The sequence below is a fragment of the Salvelinus namaycush genome, chromosome 6, assembly GCF_016432855.1.
Source record: "Salvelinus namaycush isolate Seneca chromosome 6, SaNama_1.0, whole genome shotgun sequence".
Taxonomy (NCBI): Eukaryota; Metazoa; Chordata; class Actinopteri; order Salmoniformes; family Salmonidae; genus Salvelinus; species Salvelinus namaycush.
The window spans coordinates 41,561,986-41,587,736 of record NC_052312.1 but is presented as its reverse complement, the minus strand read 5'-3'; the positions used below and the strand labels follow the sequence as shown (position 1 = coordinate 41,587,736).

The 25,751-nt window shown below is 42.8% G+C and overlaps 1 protein-coding gene across 1 annotated transcript; it reads right to left on the bottom strand.

Moving 5' to 3' along the window:
- Positions 1–1,069: 1,069 nt before the first annotated feature.
- On the bottom strand, positions 1,070–22,690 carry LOC120050029 (patatin-like phospholipase domain-containing protein 2). Its single transcript, XM_038996627.1, has 9 exons — positions 22,255–22,690; positions 17,122–17,354; positions 16,733–16,798; positions 11,543–11,752; positions 7,862–7,922; positions 7,045–7,227; positions 5,048–5,180; positions 1,751–1,870; positions 1,070–1,617 (listed from the first exon to the last, which is right to left on the bottom strand). The coding sequence occupies exons 1-9, from the start codon at positions 22,439–22,441 to the stop codon at positions 1,389–1,391; spliced, it is 1,422 nt and encodes a 473-aa protein (XP_038852555.1). The 5' UTR covers positions 22,442–22,690; the 3' UTR covers positions 1,070–1,388.
- Positions 22,691–25,751: the final 3,061 nt, after the last annotated feature.

The following is a 25,751-nucleotide window of genomic DNA, read 5'->3' as shown; positions in this document are numbered from 1 at the left end:
CAGTTCCTATACACTATAGACAGGCCCCGTGGGAGGGAACTTGAGCTGGCACATGTGGTTTCCATGTGTTTGATATGTTCCATTAACTCCATTCCAGACATGACAAAAAGGCCCGTCCTCCTATAGCTCCTCCCGCCACCAGTCTCCTCTGACGCTCAGATAGGCTAATAACCGATTGATAATTCTAGCTTGTAGTTTGCTGCAACCTACAGTATCAGACCACTACTTATGACACAACTTTGATTACAATATAGCTACAGTATTTCAAGGGTCAAGGCTCTAGACTGCAACCCTTTGACTTGGTGTGCGACTTAAATCTGTAATTGGTGGCGTGCGAGCTGAACATTCGTTACATGGTCACCTCACTCCAAAGTTTAAAAACGTCCTATTTTTTGAGTGGCTAAAACCGTTGATTTGGTCAAACAGTAAAGTGCATTATCCTCATGATTTCTGTAATGGAAGTGTCTGCCTGTTGACCTGTTCCGCTGGAGCCTGCTGCTGTGATGAGCAAGCCACGATGTGCACTCTGGGAGTGAGAAAAAATGCTTCTTGATTTAGAAGCAAATGTTGTTCTCAGCTTTCTGTGGGTTTACTTTATATTTGTCATCTATTAATATTGATCTCAATAGCAACTATTTTACAATCAAAATATTAGACATGTCTTTCAGATACGAAGCCCACGAAATGCGCAATTGCGCATTGACCCATTGTATGTGTATAGTTTAGCAGTGCTACAACTGTAAAATAAAAAATGAAGACATTTCGTTTACTTTTAGATTAATACATGACTACTAGCAGTGGGTATTATATTTAGTGTTAGTGATCTAGCTGATGTGTTTGAGTTTTCACTGTATCATCTGGTGTATAAGCCCCAAAATAATTTAGCCTTTGATATTAGTACACATAAAGATTTAGGCAAATTCATCCCTATTGAACAAAAAAAAACAGAACATTCTGGAGCCCTATTTTAACAGTAAAATATAACAACAATACCCTATCGTCAACTCACAATTCATGACAATCGCTGGATTCGGTTGCACATCAAAATACTGTATCTGGAATCATGCAGTCCTGCTTGGACATGTTGGATAGAACCATTTATTTCTTGAATAGCCTACCATCTCAGTAGTTATGGTCCATCTTGGGTTAGTTATACAAATCTTTGATATGACTACTCCCATAAAAACACTGGATGGAAACGTGGTTTGTGGCTAATGAGGCAATACAAATGTGATGTGGACTAAAATATAACTAAAATGAAAGGGCATTTAGTTGACTAAAACGGCTCTCTTTTCATCATTTTAACAATGACTAAATCATTATTCAAATCACAAAAATGTGACTAAGATTTAATGATATTTTAGTCAAAATGACAGACTAGAATGGATCTAAAAAAGAGTGCCAAAATGAACACTGAAGCAGATCTGTCGAGGGGAGGGGCTGGGCGAGTGGGGGCTGGTGGGGCAGTGGGAAGAGGGGGCGGTGGGGATGTTCCAGTATTGGCTTTGGAATTTGAGAGCAGAGCGAGCGAACCCGGCGAGGTGACAGTCTCTCTCCCTTTGTCCGTCACGTTCCAGGGGTGGGGGCAGGCTCGTGCAATTCCTCAGGGAACCATCACTGCAAAAATAAAAACACACAAGGCCATTAGACTTTATTCATACTGTATGACAGACACCCAAATCTACAAGTAGACTCCATCCATCCATCCATACATAATATAACCCAGTAGTAGTAAGTCCATGTCTCTCACCTGGTTATGTCTGCTGGTGCTCCTCTCCAGGCCTGTCTGTACACGCTCCCAGCAACATCCCCAGCCACCCCAGCTAGCCAACGCATGTCTGCAGGCACCTCTGGGATCCACTCCACAAACCTGGTGTACAGGAGAGGGACAACAGAGAGTCAAAGTACTGTGATGTAGCAGTAGGGTTGGCAGTTCTCAACAATTCCCGTGGTGGATTGACTTGCCTATTTTGTGACAATGTCCACTAGGTGGCGGCCCTGTGCAGTGCATTCAAATTGATTGGGTTTAGAAAGGAACCTCAACCTATTAAATTGTATTTGTCACATGCTTCCAACAATGCAGAGATAAAAAAAGACAAATAATATAAAAATAACAACATTTCGCTACACTCGCATTAACATCTGCAAACCATGTGTATGTGACCCCCCCAAAAAATTGATTTCAAATACACAATGAGTAACGACAACTTGGCTATATACACTATATACACAGGGTACCAGTACCAAGTTGATGTGCAGGGGTACAAGGTAATTGCGGTAGATATGTACATATAGGTAGGGATAAAATTACTAGACAACGGGATAGATAATAAACGGTAACAGCAGCGTATGTGATAAGTCAAAAGGGATTCGTACGAAAAGGGTCAATGCAGATATTCCAGGTAGCTGTTGGTTAACTATTAAACTAACTATTTAGCAGTCTTATAGCTTAGGGGTAGAAGCTGTCCAGGGTCCTTTTGGTCCAGACATGGTGCATCGGTACCACCATTTTTAGGGCCTTCCTCTGACACTGCCTTGAATAGAGGTCCTGGATGGCAGGAAGCTTGGCTCCAGTGGTGTACTGGGACGTACGCACTACCCTCTGTAACACCTTGCGGTCAGATGCCAAGCAGCTGCCACACCAAGCAGTGATGCAACCAGTCAAGTTGCTCTCAAAGGTGCAGCTTTATCATTTTTTGAGGATCTGAGTGCCCATGACAAATCTTTTCAGCCTCCTGAGGGGGAAAAGGCATTGTCGTGTCCTCTTCACGACTCTGTTGGTGTGATGTGGACCATGATAATTCCTTAGTGATGTGGACACTGTGGCACTTGAAGCTCTCGACCTGCTCCACTACAGCCCCATTGATGTTGATGGGGGCGTGCTCGGCCCTCCCCTTCCTGTAGTCCACAATAAGTTGTTTTGTCTTGCTGACATTGAGGGAGAGGTTGTTGTCCTGGCACCACACTGTCAGGTCTCTGACGTCCTCCCTATAGGCCGTCACATCATCATCGGTGATCAGGTCTACTACCACCGTTGTATCGTCGGCAAACTTAATGATGGTGTTGGAGTCGTGCGCTGCCAGTCGTGGGTGAACAGGCAGTACAGGAAGGGACTAAGCACGCACCCCTCAGGGGCCCCCGTGTTGAGGTCCAGCGTGGCGGACGTGTTGTTGCCTAACCTCACCACCTGGGAATGGCCTGGAAGGAAGTCCATGATCCAGTAGCAGAGGGAGGTGTTTAATCCCAGGGTCCTTTGCTTAGTGATGAGCTTGGAGGGCACTATGGTGTTGAACGCTGAGCTGTAGTCAATGAACAGCATTCTCACGTAGGTGTTCCTTTTGTCCAGGTGGGAAAGGGCAGTGTGGATTGCGATAGAGATTGCGTAATCTGTGGATCATTTGGGGCGTTATGCGAATTGGAGTTGGTCTAGGGTGTCTGGGATGATGGTGTTTATGTAAACCATGACTTTCAAAGCATTTTATGGCTACAAATGTGAGTGCTGCGATAGTCATTTAGACAGGTTACCTTGGCGTTCTTTGGCACAGGAACTATGGTGATCTGCTTGAAACATACAGGCATTACAGACTGGATCAGGGAGAGGTTGAAAATGTCAGTGAAGACACTTGCCAGCTGGTCAGCGCATGCTCTGAGTACGCATCCTGGTAATCCGTCTGGCCTTGTGAATGTTAACCGGTTTATAGGTTTTACTCACATCGGCAACGGAGAGCGTGATCTCACATTCATCTGGAACAGCTGGTACTCTCATGCATGTGTTGCTAGCCTCAAAGTGAGCATAAAAGGTTTAAGCTCATCTGGTAGGCTCGCGTCACTGGACAGCTTGCGGATGTGTTTCGCTTTGTAATCCGTGATTGATTGCAAGCCCTGCCACATCCGACGAGCGTCAGAGCCAGTGTAGTAGGATTCGATTTTGGTCCTGTATTGAGGCTTTGCCTGTTTGATGGTTCGTCGGAGGTAGTATCGGGATTTCTTATAAGCATCCACATTAGTGTCCTGCACCTCTAAAGCGGCAGCTCTAGCCTTTAGGTCATTGCGGATGTTGCCCATAAGCCATGGCAACAATAAAGATGTGCGTACGGTCAATGTGGGGACGACGTCGTCAATGCACTTATTATTGAAGTCCTGGAACATATTCCAGTCTGTGCTAGCGAAACAGTGCTGTAGCTTAGCATCCGCTTCATCGGACCACTTCCATATTTTGCGCTTCACTGGTACTTCCTGTTTGAGTTTTTGCTTGTAAGCACGAAACAGGAGGATAGAGTTATGGTCAGAATTGCCAAATGGAGGGCGAGGGAGAACTTTGTACGCGTCTCTGTGTGTGGAGTAAAGGTGATCGAGAGTTTTTTGTCTCTAGTTGCACAGGTGACATGCTGGTAGAAATGAGGTGAAACGGATTTCAGTTTTCTTGCATTAAAGTCACCGGCCATTAGGAGAGTTACCTCTGGGTGAGCATTTTCTTGTTTGCTTATGGCCCTCTACAGCTCGTTGAGTGCAGTCTTAGTGTCGTATCGGTAGTATGGTCTACAGCTTACCATGAGGTATTCCAACTCAGGCAAGCAGAACCTAGAGACTTTCTTAATATTAGAGATCGCACACAAGCTGTTGTTAACAAAGAGACACACACACACCCTCCCCTGAGCGTCTCCGATGCCACCGTTCTGTCCAGCTAGATTTAATTTACCATGACCTTGTTTGGCCACAACTGAGAAATATAGGATATTACAGTTCTTCAGATCACGTTGATAGGATAGTCTCGAACAGAGCTCATTCAGTTTATTTTCCAGTGATTGCATGTTCGCCAATAGAACAGAGGGTAGTTATTTGGTTGTTGTGGTGGGCTAATGAGGCTGCTGTATGCTAAAGGCTAGTTATGCTAAAGGATATTTCTGGGCTTTTTAGAAGATGATTTGTTTGCATTAGTGTTGTCATCCTTGGTTGTTGTTTGAGCTACTGTGACCGCATTGAGCTCATTGAGGGCTTGTTAGTTTGTGGTAGGTAGCACTAGTAGTGGTATACGATGTAGTCTTACCTCTTGCCCACTGAGTAGGCTGATACCACAGGTAGTGTGCAGGGCAGGAGCATGTAGGAGGCCACTCTGACCAGCAGCATCTCAGACACCTGAGCATACAGACCAGGCTTCTGCTGGCACGCCTCACAGAACACTACAGTCATAGAGACACAATATGTCACACTTTGCTGATACAGGCACAGCCTCAGATGACTTTCAGTGACACATAATCAATCACACGTCACTGACAATAGCATAGTGACAATACAATGTTATAACTAGATAACAACAGCTTTTAACAGCTTTGAGCAGAAAAGATTGGAAAGTCTTGGTCAGGGATGGGCAACTTTGATGGGGTGGGGCCGTGGTGGCCACAAAAAATCTGAACTCGCAGGTCTGCATACATACATGCATGCCCACACATGCAGTCAGAGCCAGCCCTAGCCTTTAGGTGGCCGTAAGTAAAAACATTTTTTGGGGGGGGCCTCCCACCTTGCAAGTGAAACATTTAAGCATCCCCCCTCTTGACAGCGGAGGGAGAAAAAATAGCATTTTAAGAGCTAAGTTCCTGCAATTCTACACATTTTGCCATGGGGCGTAGAGAAAATGTTGCAGTTTTAAACCACGTTTGCTACAATTCTACACATTTTGCCATTGGGCGGAGAGAAGATTTTGCAGTTTTTCAAGTTTTTATATCTGAGTGACTAATAAAATCAATGGGGGCTCCCTGATCGGTAATTCGACGATGATCATGATTACTGCAAGTTTAGATAGCTGGCTAAACTAGAATGTATCAATCCCCCCAATAATTGCTGACATGGGCTAATTGAGTGACTGTCAGTAGCTAAGTTTCCATCCAATTTGCGACAGATTTTCATGTGAATATTCTAAAATCTGCATAAAACAATATGCGCATTTTCCCACCAGAGATGTGTTTCCATCAAACTGACTTTTTGCGGCTAAAAGACTAGTCATGATGACGTGGCGCACACCATGTCTGCATTTATAAAATTGTACCGCCATTTCATGTTTCCATCAGCCTGGTGGTGACTTTTCATGCGTCAGGTAATTCATCCGATAGGAATTAAATAGTACCTGCAAAACACCAGTCTCAACGTCAACAGTGAAGAGGCGACTCCGGGATGCTGGCCTTCTAGGCAGAGTTGCAAAGAAAAAGCCATTTCTCAGACTGGCCAATAAAAATAAAATATTAAGATGGGCAAAAGTACACAGACACTGGACAGAAGAACTCTGCCTAGAAGGCCAGCATCCCAGAGTCGCCTCTTCACTGTTGACGTTGAGACTGGTGTTTTGCGGATACTATTTAATGAAGCTGCCAGATGTGGACTTGTGAGGCGTCTGTTTCTCAAACTAGACACTAATGTACTTGTCCTCTTGCTCAGTTGTGCACCGGGGCCTCCCACTCCTCTTTCTATTCTGGTTAGAGCCAGTTTGCGCTGTTCTGTGAAGGGAGTAGTACACAGCGTTGTACGAGATCTTCAGTTTCTTGGCAATTTCTCGCATGGAATAGCCTTCATTTCTCAGAACAAGAATAGACTAAAGAGTTTCAGAAGAAAGTTCTTTGTTTCTGGCTATTTTAAGCCTGTAATTGAACCCACAAATGCTGATGATCCAGATACTGAACTAGTCTAAAGAAGGCCAGTTTTATTGTTGCTTTAATCAAGACAACAGTTTTCAGCTGTGCTAACATAATTGCAAAAGGGTTTTCTAATGATCAATTAGCCTTTCAAAATGATAAACTTGGATTAGCTAACACAACGTGCCATTGGAACACAGGAGTGATGGTTGCTGATAATGGGCTTCTGTACGCCTATGTAGATATTCCATTAAAAACAAAAATAGTTTATTTTCTTTCAAAAACAAGGACATTTCTAAGTGACCCCAAACTTTTGAACGGTAGTGTATATATACAAAAAAGTGGAAATTGATACGTAGGCCTACAAAATGGCGCGGAACGCCAGTTGCCCATCCCCGGTCTAGGATGACCTCCTATCTACCTTTCTTGATTTGGGTTGGCAGGTTGTCAACAATCTGCTCATCCAACCACCAGTGTTGCTTCCTCAGGAGGCGGAGACGCCAGAACATCCAGTTCTTAGTGGTTTCCATGGCGATGGGCTTGCAGCAGCAGGTGGCTTCTGATAGGTAGGGGCCGGCAGTCGGACACTCCAGCTTTAGCAGATCTGACATCATAAACGATACATTAATAATCTTTGTAATACAGCATAGACTAGTTGTTTGTTTAGCACAAAAAACGGTGCGTGGCCACTATGGGGCGAAACAGACAGGGTTGGCTTAGATTGTTTTTGTCTCAATGTTTATTGAAACCATAAATACATTTGCACAATGAGCATTTGTTGTCTCTCAAATACATTGTTACAGTTGTTGGTTAGCTAGCTAGCCATGTTAGCATTGACATGAAATCAGTTAAAACACCTCAAAACAAGACATGGTAATCAAGATGAAACTAGATGAAACAAGCCACCTACGAGTCCCCACACGAGAGCTTCTTGTCATTGTTGCTAGCTATCTGACTGTTCAGAATCATAACAAAGCACGGCTTCTCGCGCCATCGATGCGCGCACATTTTCCTGATGTTGTCAGCCAATCTGTCTACACAAATATTACACCATAAATAAGTGTTGATTTACCATAATGGACATGGAAATAAGTGCTGGTTTACTCCACACTTCATTTTGAACCCTGTACAATTGACATCATTGATGCTCACTGCGTATATGTCACAGTAGCTTATGATCTTAGTACAGCCCACATTACAGCCCACATTACTGTCAAAGGCAACATAGTAATACTCACGGTTCTCCTCAAGAAAGCGAAGGGCGTCCTTGTAGCCACTCTGACATATCTCTGCCATGACCTGTCAAAGAAAACACATAGATCATACCTATTGAGGTAGGGGATCATATGCAAGAGGTAAATTGAATAAATATACTGCTCATATATAAGAGACAGAGAATACCCATAAGACAGAGACTTTGTTAATCATATAACAACCGATATATAACCACACAAAATACAGGGCAACGGCTCAGACACATTCATCATGTCATGTGTTATAACTATTACAATTTGACTTACCGATTAGCAATCATGTTATTGCTGATAATGAACTATTACATAAGCAGTTGTTTTTAACCACATAAAACAGTGGAAATTATGTACAGTTGAAGTCAGAAGTTTACATACACTTAGGTTGGAGTCATTAAAACTCGTTTTTCAACCACTCCACAAATTTCTTGTTAACAAACCATAGTTTTGGCAAGTCGGTTAGGACATCTACCTTGTGCATGACACAAGTAATTTTTCCAACAATTGTTTACAGACAGATTATTTCACTTGATATCATGGGAAAATCAAAAGAAATCAGCCAAGACCTCAGAAAAAAAACTGTAGACCTCCACAAGTCTGGTTCATCCTTGGGAGCAATTTCCAAACGCCTAAAGGTACCACGTTCATCTGTACAAACAATAGTACGCAAGTATAAACACCATGGGACCACGCAGCCGTCATTACCACTCAGGAAGGAGACGCGTTCTGTCTCCTAGAGATGAACGTACTTTGGTGCGAAAAGTGCAAATCAATCCCAGAACAACAGCAAAAGACCTTGTGAAGATGCTGGAGGAAACAGGTACAAACGTATCTATATCCACAGTAAAACGAGTCCTATATCGACATAACCTGAAAGGCCGCTCAGCAAGGAAGAAGCCACTTCTCAAAAACCGCCATAAAAAAGCCAGACTTCGGTTTGCAACTGCACATGGGGACAAAGATCGTACTTTTTGAAGAAATGTCCTCTGGTCTGATGAAACAAAAATAGAACTGTTTGGCCATAATGACCATCGTTATGTTAGGAGGAAAAAGGGGGATGCTTGCAAGCCGAAGAACACCATCCCAACCGTGAAGCACGAGGGTGGCAGCATCATGTTGTGGGGGTGCTTTGCTGCAGGAGGGACTGGTGTAATTCACAAAATAGATGGCATCATGAGAAAGGAAAATTCTGTGGATATATTGAAGCAACATCTCAAGACATCAATCAGGAAGTTAAAGCTTGGTCGCAAATGGGTCTTCCAAATGGACAATGACCCCAAGCATACTTCCAAAGTTGTGGCAAAATGGCTTAAGGAAACAAAGTCAAGGTATTGGAGTGGCCATCACAAAGCCCAGACCTCAATCCTATAGACAATTTGTGGGAAGAACTGAAAAGGCGTGTGTGAGCAAGGAGGCCTACAAACCTGACTCAGTTGCACCTGCTCTGTCAGGAGGAATGGGCCAAAATTCACCCAACTTACTGTGGGAAGCTTGTGGAAGGCTACTCGAAACGCTTGACCCAAGTTAAACAATTTAAAAGCAATGCTACCAAATACTAATTGAGTGTATGTAAACTTCTGACCCACTGGGAATGTGATGAAAGAAATAAAAGCTGAAATAAATCATTCTCTCTACTATTATTCTGACATTTCACATTCTTAAAATAAAGTGGTAATCCTAACTGACCTAAAACAGGGATTTTTACTAGGATTAAATGTCAGGAATTGTGAAAAACTGGGTTTAAATGTATTTGGCTAAGGTGTATGTAAACATCCGACTTCAACTGCATACCATCCTGAACCGTACAACAGGCTCCTCCTGTCCTGTGTTTGTGAATGGATAACAATCCAGGAAGTGTTTGACTAGGGGTTATAAGTCAACGTGTCTGAGGCTACTGAGGCACTGTTCTCTGGCTACTTTAGATTTTGTGTTACTACAACAACAAAGCCACAGGGAAAGAGGTATCTAGCCAGAAACTGTGGTCATGTCTGAATACCCATACTAGCGTACTACATACTTAAACTGCACACTATGTACTCATCGTCGCATACTGTTTAGCACGTACCGTTTAGTAAAAAGTGTGCAGTATATGCCACCGCCGCAACGTAGCGCTGATGGATTTCTCCAAATTAAACAGACATGCATTGCATTAACCAGCCTGATAACTAATTTCCAATTCTATACATTTTTTACAATTCTGAATAGAATAGGAATGGCGTTATAGGCCTACTCTGGCTGGTTATAGGCAGACTATCACATTCAATCTATACCGTAGCCCATATAGGCCATCTATCCTATTAAAAATAATTGAAGACAGAAACATTTGGTTCCATTTCAACATATTCATTTGTGAAACAAAAGTTTTGTAACTTATGTATTATGTTGCTGTGCTGTCTAGCGGTTTTGAATTTGCGATGCACCCGACAGCATTTGAAAAGTTTTAATATGTGTACTAGGCTATTTGATATAATTTATATAATATAATAAAGCACTAATCATTGTAAATGAGATCAGAATGACTGCTAAAGCTTGAAATGAGTATAACATCCAGAATTTTAACAAAGCAAATTTGAGATCAAAGCTAACTAAATTCTATCAGCATATTGATTGCAGCACCCGTGCGGGCAATACACTGGACCATTGCTACTCTAATTTCCATGATGCATACAAGGCCCTCCCCCGCCTTCCCTTTGGCAAATCCGACCACGACTCCATCTTGCTTCTACCGTCCTATAGGCAGAAACTCAAACAGGATGTACCCGTGACTAGATCTATTCAACGCTGGTCTGACCAATCAGATTCTATGCTTCAAGATTGTTTTGATCAAGCGGACTGGGAAATGTTCCGGGCAGCCTCAGAGAATAACATTGATCTATACGTTGACTCAGTGAGTGAGTTTATAAGGAAGTGCATTGGAGATGTTGTACCCACTGTGACTATCAAAACCTACCCTAACCAAAAAACATGGATGGATGGCGGCATTCGCGCAAACTGAAAGCGCAAACCACCGCATTTAACCATGGAAAGAGGACTGGGAATATGGCCGAATATAAACAGTGTAGTTATTCCCTCCGCAAGGCAATCAAACAAGTGAAATGTCAGTATAGGGACAAAGTGGAGTCGCATTTCATAACACATTCATAACCCATACATAAGGCATTTACAAGCAGTCATAAACAACCCATCTAATGAATGGGACTAAGGAGCATCCTGATATTCCATCCTACCTTTGGCAACAGGGCCTACATAAGGACTTCATAACACATTCATAACACATAAATAACACATTGGTAAGCAATCATAGCGGGCGTCCTACACTCTTAGAAAAATGGGTTGCAAAAGGGTTTTTCGGCTGTCCTTTCCACAGTTCTACATGGAACTAAAAAGGTTTCTTCAAAGAGTCCTATGATTTTTTTATTCTTTATTTAACTAGGCAAGTCAGTTAAGAAAAAATTCTAATTTTCAATGATGGCCTAGGAACAGTGGGTTAACTGCCTTGTTCAGGGGCAGAACAACCGATTTTTACCTTGTCAGCTCGGGGATTCGATCTTGCAACCTGTCGGTTACTAGTCCAACGCGCTAACCACTAAGCTACCTGCCACCCCATAATGTGGACAGCCGAAGAACCCTTTTAGGTTCTAGATAGGAAAAAAGGTGCTAAGTGTGTACCTTGGGTTCTGGGGGGAACAGGGCCTTGCTGAGGCGGTACATGTTGCTCAGGTTCAACCGGATGGAGGTGTTGGTGAAACGAAGCTCGTGGAAGTTGAAGGAGGTGTCCCGGGGACAGATGTCGCTTTCGCCTGAGAACGGAGAGATGCTGATGGTGTTCTTCAGCTCTGACTGAGGAAGGTTGTCACTGATGCCCCCATCCACATAACGCTGGAGAGAGAAGAGGGGGGAGAGAGGGAGGAGGGAGAGAGGGAGAGAGGGAGGAGGGAGAGAGAAAGTGAGAATACTTGGGTGTTTTTGGAACCATGCACAACTTACATCAGGACCACAGCCTCTCCACAGAACAAGACCCCAGGCATACTGTGGTCAAGATGTCTCAGGGCTGACAGATATGACTGTTCTACATCTCTTATACAGTATAAAGGCTATCAACTTAGAATGAATGCCAGATAAATCTTCTCTAAGAGGCAAGACACATCAATATAGCTGTTACAGAATCCCCCTGCCAAGGGCGCTATATCACTGTTTGTGTAAGCATTTGTTTATTTGCTTTCTGGAGCCGCGCTGTCTGAATTTCACCCATTCTCACCCTTCGTCCCCCTCGCCTGAGATATCAATATCTCCTCCAGTTCATGGCTTCAGCCAATCAGACAATAGCCATGTGTCTCAAATCTGTGCACGCTCTAGCCCTGCAGTCTTTCCAGGCCCTGATTGGCTAGCCAGCCTGACCCACGCTCTCCAAGGGAGTAAATATTGCCCTCACCTAAACTGTGTTATTCCAGTCTGTGAGTGTGGGTGAACATAAGTGCATACGATTTGTGACTACAAAGTAAGTTGATGTCGCTGTTATCAATGTAGTATGTGCTAGAGTAGCAGTATTCCATGTAGTTCTCATTCCTGTTATTATTATGTTACTACTGATGAGTCCTTGCTCTTGTGTGTTTCTGTGCAATAGCATACTATTTGTATAATATACAGTCCTTGTCATTAGTCTTACTGTGCTATTGCCACGCTAGTCATTCATCTGGTGTTACTATGTAATACATGATTATTAGGTCATTGTTAGGTACAGTCCTTGTTGTTTAATCCCATACCCCACTATATCGTACTCTGAAAATATATTTTCAGGACAGTATATTTATCTCCTGTATAGCATATTTACTACCTCCCTATTTCTGTCCATTACAGAACCATACACATGTACATCTTCACCTGTGTATGATTTAAAGTTCCTGTGTGTGTTAACTCTGGGCTGCTTTATTCCCCTCTAACCGGGGGCGGTGTTAGTGAGTCGCAAACCAGTAAAATATGTAGAGCCGGGTCACTCTCTTTCAATTGCCCTGTGCTCGATACAGAAATGGATAAAGCTCATTGTCACGACTTCCACCGAAGTTGGTCCCTTTCCTTGTTCCGGCGGTGTTCGGCGGTCGACGTCACCGACCTTCTAGCCATCGCTGATCCATTTTTCATTTTCCATTGGTTTTGTCTTGTCTTCCGTCACACCTGGTTCCAATCCCATCAATTACATGTTGTGTATTTAACCCTCTGTTCCCCCTCATGTGCTTGTCGGTGATTGTTTATTGTAAGTATTGTGTACGTCTGTACTGGTGTGCGTCGGGTTATGTTACCCATTGATTTTTATTATTCTGTTTTCCGGTGGGTTTTGTTAATAAACTGCGCCGTTGGAACAGTTATTTCTCTCCTGCGTCTGACTTCTCTGCCGCCAGTTCACACCCTTACACTCATAGGCCATTAAAGCACTGACAGAGACCCCTAGGTATTTTGAGGAGAGAGTAAGTAAATAATAGTATTTGGAAAATATATTATAAATATTTGTTGACTGCCTCCGCGCCTATCTTCTGCAAAAAAAACGTCTCACTTAACCCAACGCGGTTATCACTGAAATCGAATGTATAAGATACGACATATTCAAGGAAACATTTTCCTTGAGGACATATTAGGCGTGGCGTGTCAGCAGAAGATTTCCCCTAAGCCAGCTTCTCAACACTGTCAAATCATGACCAAACAGACCGACAGTACTATTCGGAGAATTCATCCATTTTGCCAGTCTTATGTAATTGCACGATGCAGCTCCATTTCAAGTTCAGATGCTACCCTCTAACATTTCAAAATTAATTCATAGTTTTCCAGTGTAAAACGCTTAGAACATCTGAGGGGAAAAAGGATATCAGCGCCAGTTCCTAAACCAGATTAAGACTCAACTTGGCAGAAAGGTTGGCAAAAACATTGGGTTGTTAGTTTACCTGAAATGCACATAGATCATTTGTTCTGGATCTTTGTAGAATTTTGACCCATTTTGAGTCCCACATAATCGTGTGTTCTCTACTCCCACCATTAATCCACAGGTAAAAGGGAATACCTAGTTAGTTTCTAGTAATCTCTCCTCCTTCAGTCTTCTTCTGTGGGCTTTACATGGCGGTTGGTAACCAACCTGGCTACGCAGACGCTCATTGACGCGTGCGAGCAGTTTCGATGAAATTATTGAATAACATGCATGTGTACATTTATTTTGCAGCACATGCAACGCGGGCGGTGTGGTCAGCATATTAGACAGGTCTGTGTGTTAATATGTTCAGTCACAGTGTAGACTTGGCTCTGAGCCAGTTCTTCACTGAGCCAGAATGGTACGAGAGAGAGAGAGAGAATACCTAAATAGATCATTGATATATGGTAGTTGATGTTTTGAAGGACTGCGCTCCTATGTCCTAGTGACTCAGTTTAGAATGGAGCTACCCTGGACTTTCTGGTCCCAATCTGCTGAAGTCAGAAGCCAGTCTGGAAGTACACTATATATACAAAAGTATGTGGACACTCATTAAAATGAGTGGATTTGGCTATTTCAGCTACACCTGTTGGTGACAAGTGTATAAAATCGAGCACACCGCCATGCAATCTCCATAGACAAACATTGGAATTAGAATGGCCTTACTGAAGAGCTCAGTGGCTTTCAATATGGCACCATCATAGGACGCCATCTTTCCAACAAGTCAGTTCGTCAAATTTCTGCCCTGCTAGAGCTGACTGGTCAACTGTATGAATGAATTACTGAAAAAAAAAAAAAAAGTTGTGTCAAATCGCCAGTTGGTAACCCATCCCTTATGGGATTAATTGACACATAAACAAACATTACAAAAATTCACTATGGTAATTAAATGATCATTCTTCTTCCTGTGTTCTCTGCATTGAGTATCGCATAAAGAGTGAAAAAGAAAAGTGCGGTAAAAATCTAAACATAATAGTAAATAAGGTTATCAAAGCAATAATTACATCCCTAGAGCAGTAAAATAATACATACATACATACACACTGTACATATACACATACATACATACATACATACATACATACATACATACATACATACATACATATGCAGATAAAGAAAAAAAGAAAAAAAGAAACAGAAGTAATTTCAACCCAGTCTAGCACAAAGAGAATATTCATATGGGAGACAAGCCTACACACAATCTATAAACACACATGCCATTTACCACATAGAAGCAACATATTTTTACAATATAATTATAGGTAGCCCTTTTTTGTTTATTCCAGGCTTTATCTAAATATTCCTCAAACGGAAATACACTGTATGTGCTGTTATTGTGAAGTGGAACATTCTAGGAGCAACCAACGTCTCAGCCGCGAAGTGGTAGGCCACACAAGCTCACAGAACGGGACCTCCGAGTGCTGAAGCACGTAGTGCATAAAAATCATCTGTCCTCGGTTGCAACACTCACTACCGAGTTCCAAACTGCCTCTGGAAGCAAAGTCGGCACAAAAACTGTTCATCTGGAGCTTCATGAAAATAGGTTTCCATGGCCGAGCATCCGCACACAAGCCTAAGTTCACCATGCGCAACGCCAAGCGTTGGCTGGAGTGTTGTAAAGCTCATCGCCATTGGATTCTGGAGCAGTGGAAACACTTTCTATGGAGTGATTAATCACGCTTCACCATCTGGCAGTCCGACGGACGAATCTGGCTTTGGCAGATGCCAGGAGAACACTACCTGCCTCAATGTATAGTGCCAACTGTAAAGTTTGGTGGAGGAGGAATAATGGTCTACGGCTGTTTTTTATGGTTTGGGCTAGGCACCTTAGTTCCAGTGAAGGGAAATATTATTGCTATACCATACAATTACTTTCTAGATGATTTTGTGCTTCCAACTTTGATGCAACAGCTTGGGGTAGGCCCTTTCCTGTTTCAGCATGACAATGCCCCCGTTTACAAAGCGAGGTCCATAGAGAAATGGTTTGTCGAGATCGGTGTGGAAGAACTTGACTTGCCTGCACAGAGCCCTGACCTCAACCCCATTGAACACCTTTGGGATGAATTGGAACGCCGACTGCGAGCCAGACCTAACCGCCCAACATCAGTGCCCGACCTCACTAATGCTCTTGCGGCTGAATGGAAGCAAGTCCCCTCAGCAATGTTCCAACATCGGTTGAAAGCCTTCCCAGAAAAGTGGAGGCTGTTATAGTAGCAAAGGGGGGGGGGGGGGTACTCCAAATTAAAGCCCATGACGAGCAGGTGTCCACATACTTTTGGGCATGTAGTGTGTATATATACGGTATATATATATAAAATACACCACTGACCTGTAACGGCAGTCTAGCTCTTCCTCCTCCTCGGACGAGGAGAGGCGAGAAGGATCGGAGGACCAATGTGCAGCGTGGTAAGTTTCCATGATTTAATATGCATGAAAACAATATACAATTACAAAAGAACAAAATAACTAACCGTAACAGTCCCGTGTGGTACAAACACTGACACAGAAAACAGACAAACTAGACACACAACATAGAATTCCCACCCAGCTCACGTCCTGACCAACACTAAACAAGCAAAACACATAAGAACTATGGTCAGGACGTGACATGACCTGCCAAGGGAAATGGTTCTCGGGCTGATTAGCTACTAGGGTAAGGTAGATTGACAAATGGACAAGTACCAGAGTGTATGCACAGACAGACATACACACGAACAGAAACATTATGCAACACTTGAACCTATAGCCTCCTTATGACTATGATCTGAGCAATAAAGGCATCTTAAAGACGAGACCATAAGAAACTCAGTCCAACATTTGCTGATTTTTCTTAGAAAATAAGGAAACAGTGTTCAAGGAAACGTAAAGAAAGCAGTTGAGGCATTAGGGCCTTGGGCACTTACCACTCCTTGGAAGGATGGGGGGATCAGGCCACAGTATATGGGGATGAAACAGCTACACAGCAGCGCCTGTAGACACATCAGAGAGAGAGATGTTACACAGTCCAACCCAGTTTACACTTCATACAACTAATGTAAACAGTCATTGGCAAGGCCAGTAGCTGAAAGGACAAATATTTCTGGGATATGTATGGGATATGGAAAAACTCTCAAGTGCTCAGGGGTGTTCAGGGCCCATATTCACAATGTTTCGTAGTAGGAGTGCTGATCTATGATCAGGTCCCAACTCCAATCCATTATGATTTAAGTGGCAAAACTGATCCTAGATCAGTACTCCTACTCGGATATGTTTTGTGAATAGCACCCCAGGTGGGTTGAGTGAGGACACTGACCTGGATGAGCTCCTCCTTGGACTTGAACTCGGACACGATGACGTTTTGTCCATCAGACACGCGAGTGAGTGACACACACAGCCTCCCGGAGGCGAGTGTGTGAGCATTGGCGGGCAGGTCGCGCTCCAGGCCCGACCTGATGATCTTGAGCGGGTTGAAGGAGGGGTGGAGGGGACCCAGGTTACGCTTCCGGGCCTCCATGACAGTCTCGATCACATCCTCACAGCACTTAGCTAGAGGAGGGGAGGGACGGAGAGACAGTCTGTTAGTTGTGTTAGGGCCTTCCATTGGGAGGAATTGGATAATTGTTTTATTCAAAGGAAGATTGATTCTCAAGGGCACTAGACAGTGATCTGTAGCTCACAAAAAAACATTTCTCCACCGGTTTCACTTATTTAGTGCCCTGCACCTGTACTGAGCTAGTTATGTGTGTTCATCTTATCTACACTTGAATGGAATGGATCTAAAGACTTTTATGCTCACAGACACAGTAAATAAAATCTATTAGTGATAAGAAAATACTGAAGTAGTGTAATAGTTCATCAAATGGCTACCCAGACTATTTGCAGTGACCCCCTTCTTTGCACTGACTCTCTTGCAGTGGCTCTATGCACACTCACTGGACTCACCCACACACTCACACATACTACAGTGACACACACACACACACACACACAAACACACTACATAGACACACTTTCATACGCTGCTACACTGTTTATTATCTATTCTGATTACCTAGTCACTTTTACCCCTACCTACATGTACATATTACCTAAATCACCTCAACTACCTCCGACCCCAGCACATTGATTCGGTACCGGTACTCCTTTTACAGTTGAAGTCGGAAGTTTACATACACCTTAGCCAAATACATTTAAACTCAGTTTTTCACAATTCCTGACATTTAATCCTAGTAAACATTCCCTGTCTTAGGTCAGTTAGGATCACCACTTTATTTTAAGAATGTGAAATGTCAGAATAATAGTAGAGAGAATGATTTATTTCTGATTTTCTTTCATCACATTCCCAGTGAAGTTTACATACACTCAATTAGTATTTGGTAGCATTGCCTTTAAATTGTTTAACTTGGGTCAAATGTTTCGGGTAGCCTTCCACAAGCTTCCCATAATAAGTTGGGTGAATTTTGGCCCATTCCTCCTGACAGAGCTGGTATAACTGATTCAGGTTTGTAGGCCTCCTTGCTCGCACATGCTTTTCAGTTCTGCCCACAAATCTTCTATTGCTTTGTGATGGCCACTCCAGTTCTGCGCAAATGCTGCCATCTATCCACGGTTTTTGGTTTGGGTAGGTTTTAATAAGTGGGAACAACATCTCCTATAGACTTCCTGATGAACTCAGTCACTGTGTCCATTGATAAGTCAATGTAATTCTCAGAGGCAACCCGAACATATCCCAGTTTTCGTGATCAAAACAATCTTGAAGCATGGATTTCGATTGGTCAGACCAGCGTTGAATAGACCTTAGCACGGGTACTTCCTGTTTGAGTTTCTGCCTATACGAAGGGAGGAGCAGAATGGATCTGATTTGCCGAATAGAGGGCCCGGGAGGGCCTTATAGCCATCCCAGAAGGGAGAGAAACAATGGTTGAGAGTTTTTGAAGCGCACTTACGACACGCAATGTGTTGATAGAACTTCGGTAGCGTTTTCCTCAAAGTTGCATTGTTAAAATCCCCAGCTACAATAAATGTGGCCTCAGTATATGTGGTTTCCAGTTTGCACAAAGTCCAGTGTAGTTCCTTGAGGGCCATCGTGGTATCGGCTTGAGGGGAAATATACACGGCTATGACTATAACCGAAGAGAATTCTCTTTGGAGGTAATACGGTTTACATTTGATTGTGAGGTATTCTAGTTCGGGTGAAAAAAAGGACTTGAGTTCCTGTACGTCATCACAATCACAACATCAGTAGTTAATTATGAAACATACACCACTGCCTTTCTTTCTCCCAGAGAGTTCTTTATTCCTGTCTGCGCGATGTACTGAGAACCCAGCTGGCTGTATGGACGGGGACAGTATATCCAGAGAGAGCCATGATTGCGTGAAACAGAGTATGTTGCAGTCCCTTATGTCTCTCTTGAAGGAGATCCTCGCCCTGAGCTCATGTACTTTATTGTCCAGGGATTGAACATTAGCGAGTAATATACTCAGAAGCGGTGGATGGTGTGCATGCCTCCTGAGTCAGACTAGAAATACACTCCTCTTCTCCGCCGGGGGAGTCTTGGAGCAGCCTCTGGAATAAGTTCAATTGCCCTGGGGGGTACGAACAAAGGATCCAATTTAGGAAAGTCGTATTTTGGAAAAGTCGTATTTTGGGAAAGTTGTACCCCTACCTACATGTACAAATTACCTCGACTAACCTGTACCCCCGCACATTGCTGTACCCCCACACATTGACTCTGTACCGGAACCCCCTGTATATAGCCTCGGAATTGTTATTTTATTGTGTTACTTTTTAGTTTATTTTTTACTTTAGTTTATTTAATAAATATTTTCTTAACTCTATTTCTTGAAGTGCATTGTTGGTTAAGGGCTTGTAAAGTAAGCATTTCACCTGTTGTATTCGGCACATGTGACAAATAACATTTGATTTGATTTGATTTCTGGTCGTAATGCTGGTAAGTTACCGCCGCTCTGATATCCAAAAGTTATTTTCGGCTGTATGTATTGTAATAACACAAAAAATGTTCTGGGCTAATAATTTAAGAAATAACACGCAAAAAAAAACAAAATACTGCAAAGTTGCTTAGGAGCTAGAAGCAGAGCTGTCAGCGCCATCTATTTTACTTCAGGAATGATGTTCAAACCCCTGCTCATATGAAATCTCTCGCCTGGATGAATGAATTGATCCACACCAGTCACTCTCCTCCATCCTCACCTACCACAGGTACTTTTGGCTGGCTGAGTTAGCGCTTTATAGTCTATGCAAGCACTATTTTGAATATCTAGTTTATTCAATTGTTATAACCTACTGACTCGCTTTATAAATAAATCCTGAATATGCTGCCAAGCAATTGTGGTCCCAACAAGGACCCCTGTTTATAGTGTCTTTAGGCTATCCAGGGCTTTTTAAAATCCAAGACCAAAAATACTATACATGTACACAATTGTATTTCACCTTTCAGGAATCTCTGTGATTCAACCTCTCCCCGAATTACACAAAAAATAAGTACTACTACTCACTGCAGCTGAGTCCCTGACCAGAGCTCCCCTTTGCATGCACATAAAAACATCTATACGTAGGTATCTGTACATATCCTTTACTGTGAGATGAACGCAGGCTACCTTTATTTCCCTTGCCTGCCCTTTGCTCTGTATTTGTAGTGCCTGTATAACATTGACATTGAGTAAAGCTGAAACAGTTCAAATGGGCTGTGGGCCTGTGTTCGGTACAGCTACATGTTCAACACAGCTTAACTGTCATGACCTGTGCAATTAACCCCTCCCTACTACATGGGGTGATGTACTTGTTGTCGGTGATATAAAAGTTGGTGTTGATGGGGTCACAATAGTGCATTGCCTGTCAAGTCTCCTCACTGCTGATTGGTCAGTTCAGTGGAGCCACATCCTTATCTGGTCGTAACTGGAAAAGGGGAGGTGTAGTTGAGTGAGCTTGAGGCTTTTATGGTCTGTGCCTGTCAGCTTGTAACATGATGAGAGAGAGTGAGAAAGGGCCTGGAAGATATCTGTAAGATATTTTATCTAAAACCGTAAATGTATTTGGAGAGTTTTTTGGCCACCGGGCCTAAACACAAACATTCATGAACACATGAAAAAAGTATTGTCTACATCAAAGAATGTCATTTTCTCCATAAAATTGCTGCAGAAAGATTTTACACAATTTTACATTTTGGAGAGGTTTTTGACGCCTTGGTATGGACAAAAGCACATACAGTCAGATTGGTATCAGATATCTGTATAATGTTTCCCGGCACATGTTGACAAGATGTTGTAGAATCACTGGAAGGAGATATTGACCAGCTGAGCATCTTTGAATAGTCACCTCAGTATACAGCTCAATGAACAAACCAGGCGTTTTGTTATATTTCAGTCTTCTGTGATATACTGTATATAAACTCAATGCAAGCTCAAAATGGAATACATTTCAACTCTATATCATACATGGTACAGGTGTATTCTTCAATGTAAGCCCATAACCATGTGTGAGGTGTATACTCTTGTCTCAAAGTAGATTTGTTTAAGACTACCAAGAAACGCTCTGTGCGGACCCCTGTTGAAGCCCACCGCGGTAAAAGGTTCATGACCCCTATATTGTCTGTTCACTCTATAAGTCAAATGCATCATTATTTTTTCATTGGTCGCATACACGTGTTTAGCAGATGTTATTGCAGGTGTAGCGAAATGTCTCCCTCTATTACTCTTTCACACTTTCTTTCAATCTCTCACCCTCTTTAACCCTCTCTCTCTCATTTAAACATGATACAACTGGGACAGGTATGGACTGATTCCCAGAAACCTTGCAGGAGGCTACTCCTTCGTCTCTTTGACTGTAAGGTTATGGGGTTCAAAATGAAGAGAAAGTGAAAAAGGCCAGGTTTCGCACAGACACTCAGCTAAGAACTACTCTCTAAGTCAGTTCTATGTGATGCAAGGTTATATTTACTCTTAATCGTGATTGTGTGTGTGCCCCTAGTCAGCGAGATCCATCACTACCATTGGAAGGCCTCTGATCCAGAGGACCAATAGGTCAATAGTCCTTTAACTGACCATTTATCAGTGGTGATATGATCAATGAGTGGTAGACTACCATATTTCTACACAGGCAGGTATTTTGGCTCGATTATAAATAATTTGCAGTTTATAACATGAGAAGAATGTAGCCTATTTTAAAATTCTAAATTCAACCTATAACACCAGTATAATCACCTATCTATTACATAGGAGCAACGTTTCCAGCATTGTTAGTCATTTCACCCCATGTGTCAAGACCATAAATTATTATTCTTGAAAATTAATTTGACTGCTAATCTGAAGTTGCCCTAAACACATGAAAGGGAGGACTACTCCTTGTGCGTAAAAGTCCCCATCCAGGCAATCAACTGATGACAGGAACTGGTGAAATCAAGGGCCAGTGTAGGGTACTGTAGCCTACCTATGGATGCCTGGCTGGCGAGCATCGAGGCAGAGAGGGAACCAGCTGAAGCCCCGTAGATCTTGGTGGCACCTTTGATAAGGTAAGGCGCTTGTTCCGACAGGCAGCTGGCCACTCCGATGTGATAGATCCCCAGGAACCCGCAGCCGGCGAATGACAGGTTCCATTCCTTCGTTAGGTCGAACATCCCTGGTGGACAGTCTTTAACGAGGACCTACACGTTTGGGTAAATGCGCTCCTTATGATCACTCCAAAATGTTAACTTTTTGGACAAGTCCCCTTCACTGTTGAATGTCAACAACAGTTCCGAAAGATATTGGAATAGAGGACGGCTCAAACTAGCGTACACTAGCCAGTCTACTCTTCTTGTGCAATGTACGAAGAGACGGACAGTCATCAATTGAGAATCGCCGGAGCGCTGAACTACCCGGTTCAAGAACAGGGCAGGTCTGGCCAATCTTTATAAAGAGGCAGAGTCTTATTTTAGGTGGAGCCACGCCCCACACTCTGAATTGGAAATAAATGAGAGAGAGATGCAGTCTATTAATGTATATTATATTCTAATCTGTATATTTGTTTACCCTGCCTGCTATTAGTGTGACATGTCGAACCATTAACCGATTTGAGTAGCCTATATCATCCTATGCGGTCAATTGAGCCGAGACTCGCAAAACCCAGTCAAGCCACCTGCGCTTCAGGTTCCTCACGAATTTTGTGCGTGAATACACAACACTTTACGGTATTGCGTGTTTTCAGGTAGGGAAATTAATCGGGGCAAGATCAGGTCGGACCATTCTTGCTAATGAGAGAGCAGATACACGTGTGAACAACAGGCACAACTCCGATATAAAGTATTTTTTCGCAAAGTTGCCGGGATGTTACGTAGCCTATTTATATCAGTATACTCGTAACAACCTAATCATTACGAAACTCATATTCGATCAGACAAGTAGTGATGTTACCATTGATACAGGAGCTCCAAGGCATGCCTCGAAATTGTTAAGCATCTAACACCTCAATCACAACTACAGTGCCAGGCGCAAAATGGTTCACAGCATCATATGGATATGTGTGCAACAAAAGTTCAACATTAACGTTCTGCTACCATTTCTGTCAAGGCGTCTACACATACCTTTTGATGCATGCATTCGATAAATCCACCACCCAGAATGCTGTAACGCAATGCTGCAAGGCAAACACAGCTTCCATTGGAAATAAATGTACATCTATATATATACATATACACACATATGTGTATGTGGACACCCCTTCAAATGTGTGGATTTGGCTATTTCAGCGACACCTGTGGATGACAGTTGTATAAAATCGAGCACACATCCATGCAATCTCCATAGACAGACATTGGAAGTTGAATGGCCTTACTGAAGAGCTCAGTGACTTTCAAGCTTCAAAAACACCTACAGCGTCCTTGTGCAAAATACGATTCCAGATTCCAATGGCGGTGAGCTTTACACCACTCCAGCCGAAGCTTGGCGTTGCGCATGGTGATCTTAGGCTTGTGTGCGACTGCTCGGCTATGGAAACCCATTTCATGAAGCTCCTGACGAACAGTTATTGTGCTGATGTTGCTTCCAGAGGCAGTTTGGAACTCGGTAGTGAGTGTTGCAACCGAGGACAGACGGTTTTTAAATGCTACTTGCTTCAGCACTCAGCGGTCCAGTTCTTTGAGCTTGTGTGGCTTATCACTTTGCGGCTGAGCCGTTGTTGCGCTTAGAAGTTTCCACTTCACAATAACAGCACTTACAGTTGACTGGGGCAGCTCTAGCAGGGCAGAAATTTGACTAACAGACTTCTTGGAAAGGTGGCATCCTATGACAGTGCCACGTTGACGCTTAGAACACACCGACAGCGTCATAGCATTTTGGTACACCAGGATTACATTCATTTCCAATGAAAAGCTGTGTTTGCCTTGCAGCATTGCGTTGCAGAGGCAGTTGCAGTGCGTTTGGTGTGTATGCGTAGACAGTTTGACAGAAATGGTAGCAGAAGGTGAATGTTGAACTTTTGTTGCACGCATATCCAGATGATGCTGCGTACAATTTTGCGCGTGTAAGAAAGCCTCTGTTTTCCATCACTACAAATAAGCCTCACACAGAAAATAATCTGTAATTTTTGGTTGTTGACCAAATGCAATGCTCTCATTGACCTCCATGCAAAACTCCTCGCTTGGTGAGCGAAAAAAATGTATACAAAGATTTGGGGCCTAGTTATCAAATCAAATGTTATTTGTCACACGCACTGAATACAACATATATATAGACTTTGCCATGAAATGCTTACTTACGAGCCCTTTCCCAACAATGCAGAGTTAAAAAGTAAGACAAATTTGCTAAATAAAAAAAGGAAATAGTGTACACAATCAAATAAAAATAATGAGGCAATATACAAGGAGTACCAACTGGTAGCGAGCCAATGTGCAGGGGTATGAGGTAGTTGAGGTAAGAGGTAATATGTACATGTAAGTAGGGGTAAAAGTGACCAGGCAATCGGGATAGATAATAAACAGAGTAGCAGCAGCGTATGTGAAAAGTGTGAAAGAGTGAACGTGTGTCTATGTGTGAGTGTGTGTGGAGTCAATATGAATGTGTTTGTTTTGTGTGTATGTGTGTGTGTGAGTATGTGTGTGTTGGAGTGTCAGTGTAGTGTGTGTGTGTCTGGGTAGAGTCCAGTGAGTGTGCATAGAGCCAGTGCAAGAAAACATTTTTAAAGGGGGGGGTCATTGCAAATCCCTCTAAAGAGGGGGTCATATGATCCTCTCTGGTCGGATCATATTTTTCGAATGATTTATTATTGAAATATTGAAATAGCAACAGAGAAAAACAAATTGGTTGTTCGTATGTGTATGTTTCTATCGGAAAAATATATATACGTTTACATATGTTTTTGCCGCATTTCTTTTATTACAGACACTTTAATGCATACTTTTAAATTATATTATGTGAGCTAAACATACAAAAATATTTACTGAACAAAAATATATACGCAACATGCAACAATTTCTGTTTCTGTTGATTTTACTGAGTTACAGTTCATATAAGGAAATCCGTCAATTGAAATAAATAAATTAGGCCCACAGCCATGGGTGGGCCTGGGAAAGCATAGGCCCATCCACTGGGGAGCCAGGCCTAGCCAATCAGAATGAGATTTTCCCCACAAAGGGCTTCATTACAGACAGTAATAGTTTTCAATTTCATCAGCTGACCAGGTGGCTGGTCTCAGACGATCCCGCAAGTGAAGAAGCCAGATGTGGAGGTCCTGGGTTGGCGTGGTTACACAAGGTTTGCAGTTGTGAGGCTGGTTGGAACCTACTGCCAAATTCTCTAAAACGATGTTGGAGGTGGCTTATGGTAGAGAGATGAACAGTCATTATCTGCCAACAGCTCTGGTGGACTTTCCTGGAGTACCAATTGCACACTCCCTCAACACTTGAGATATCTGTGGCATTATGTTGTTTGACAAATCTTCACATTTTAGTG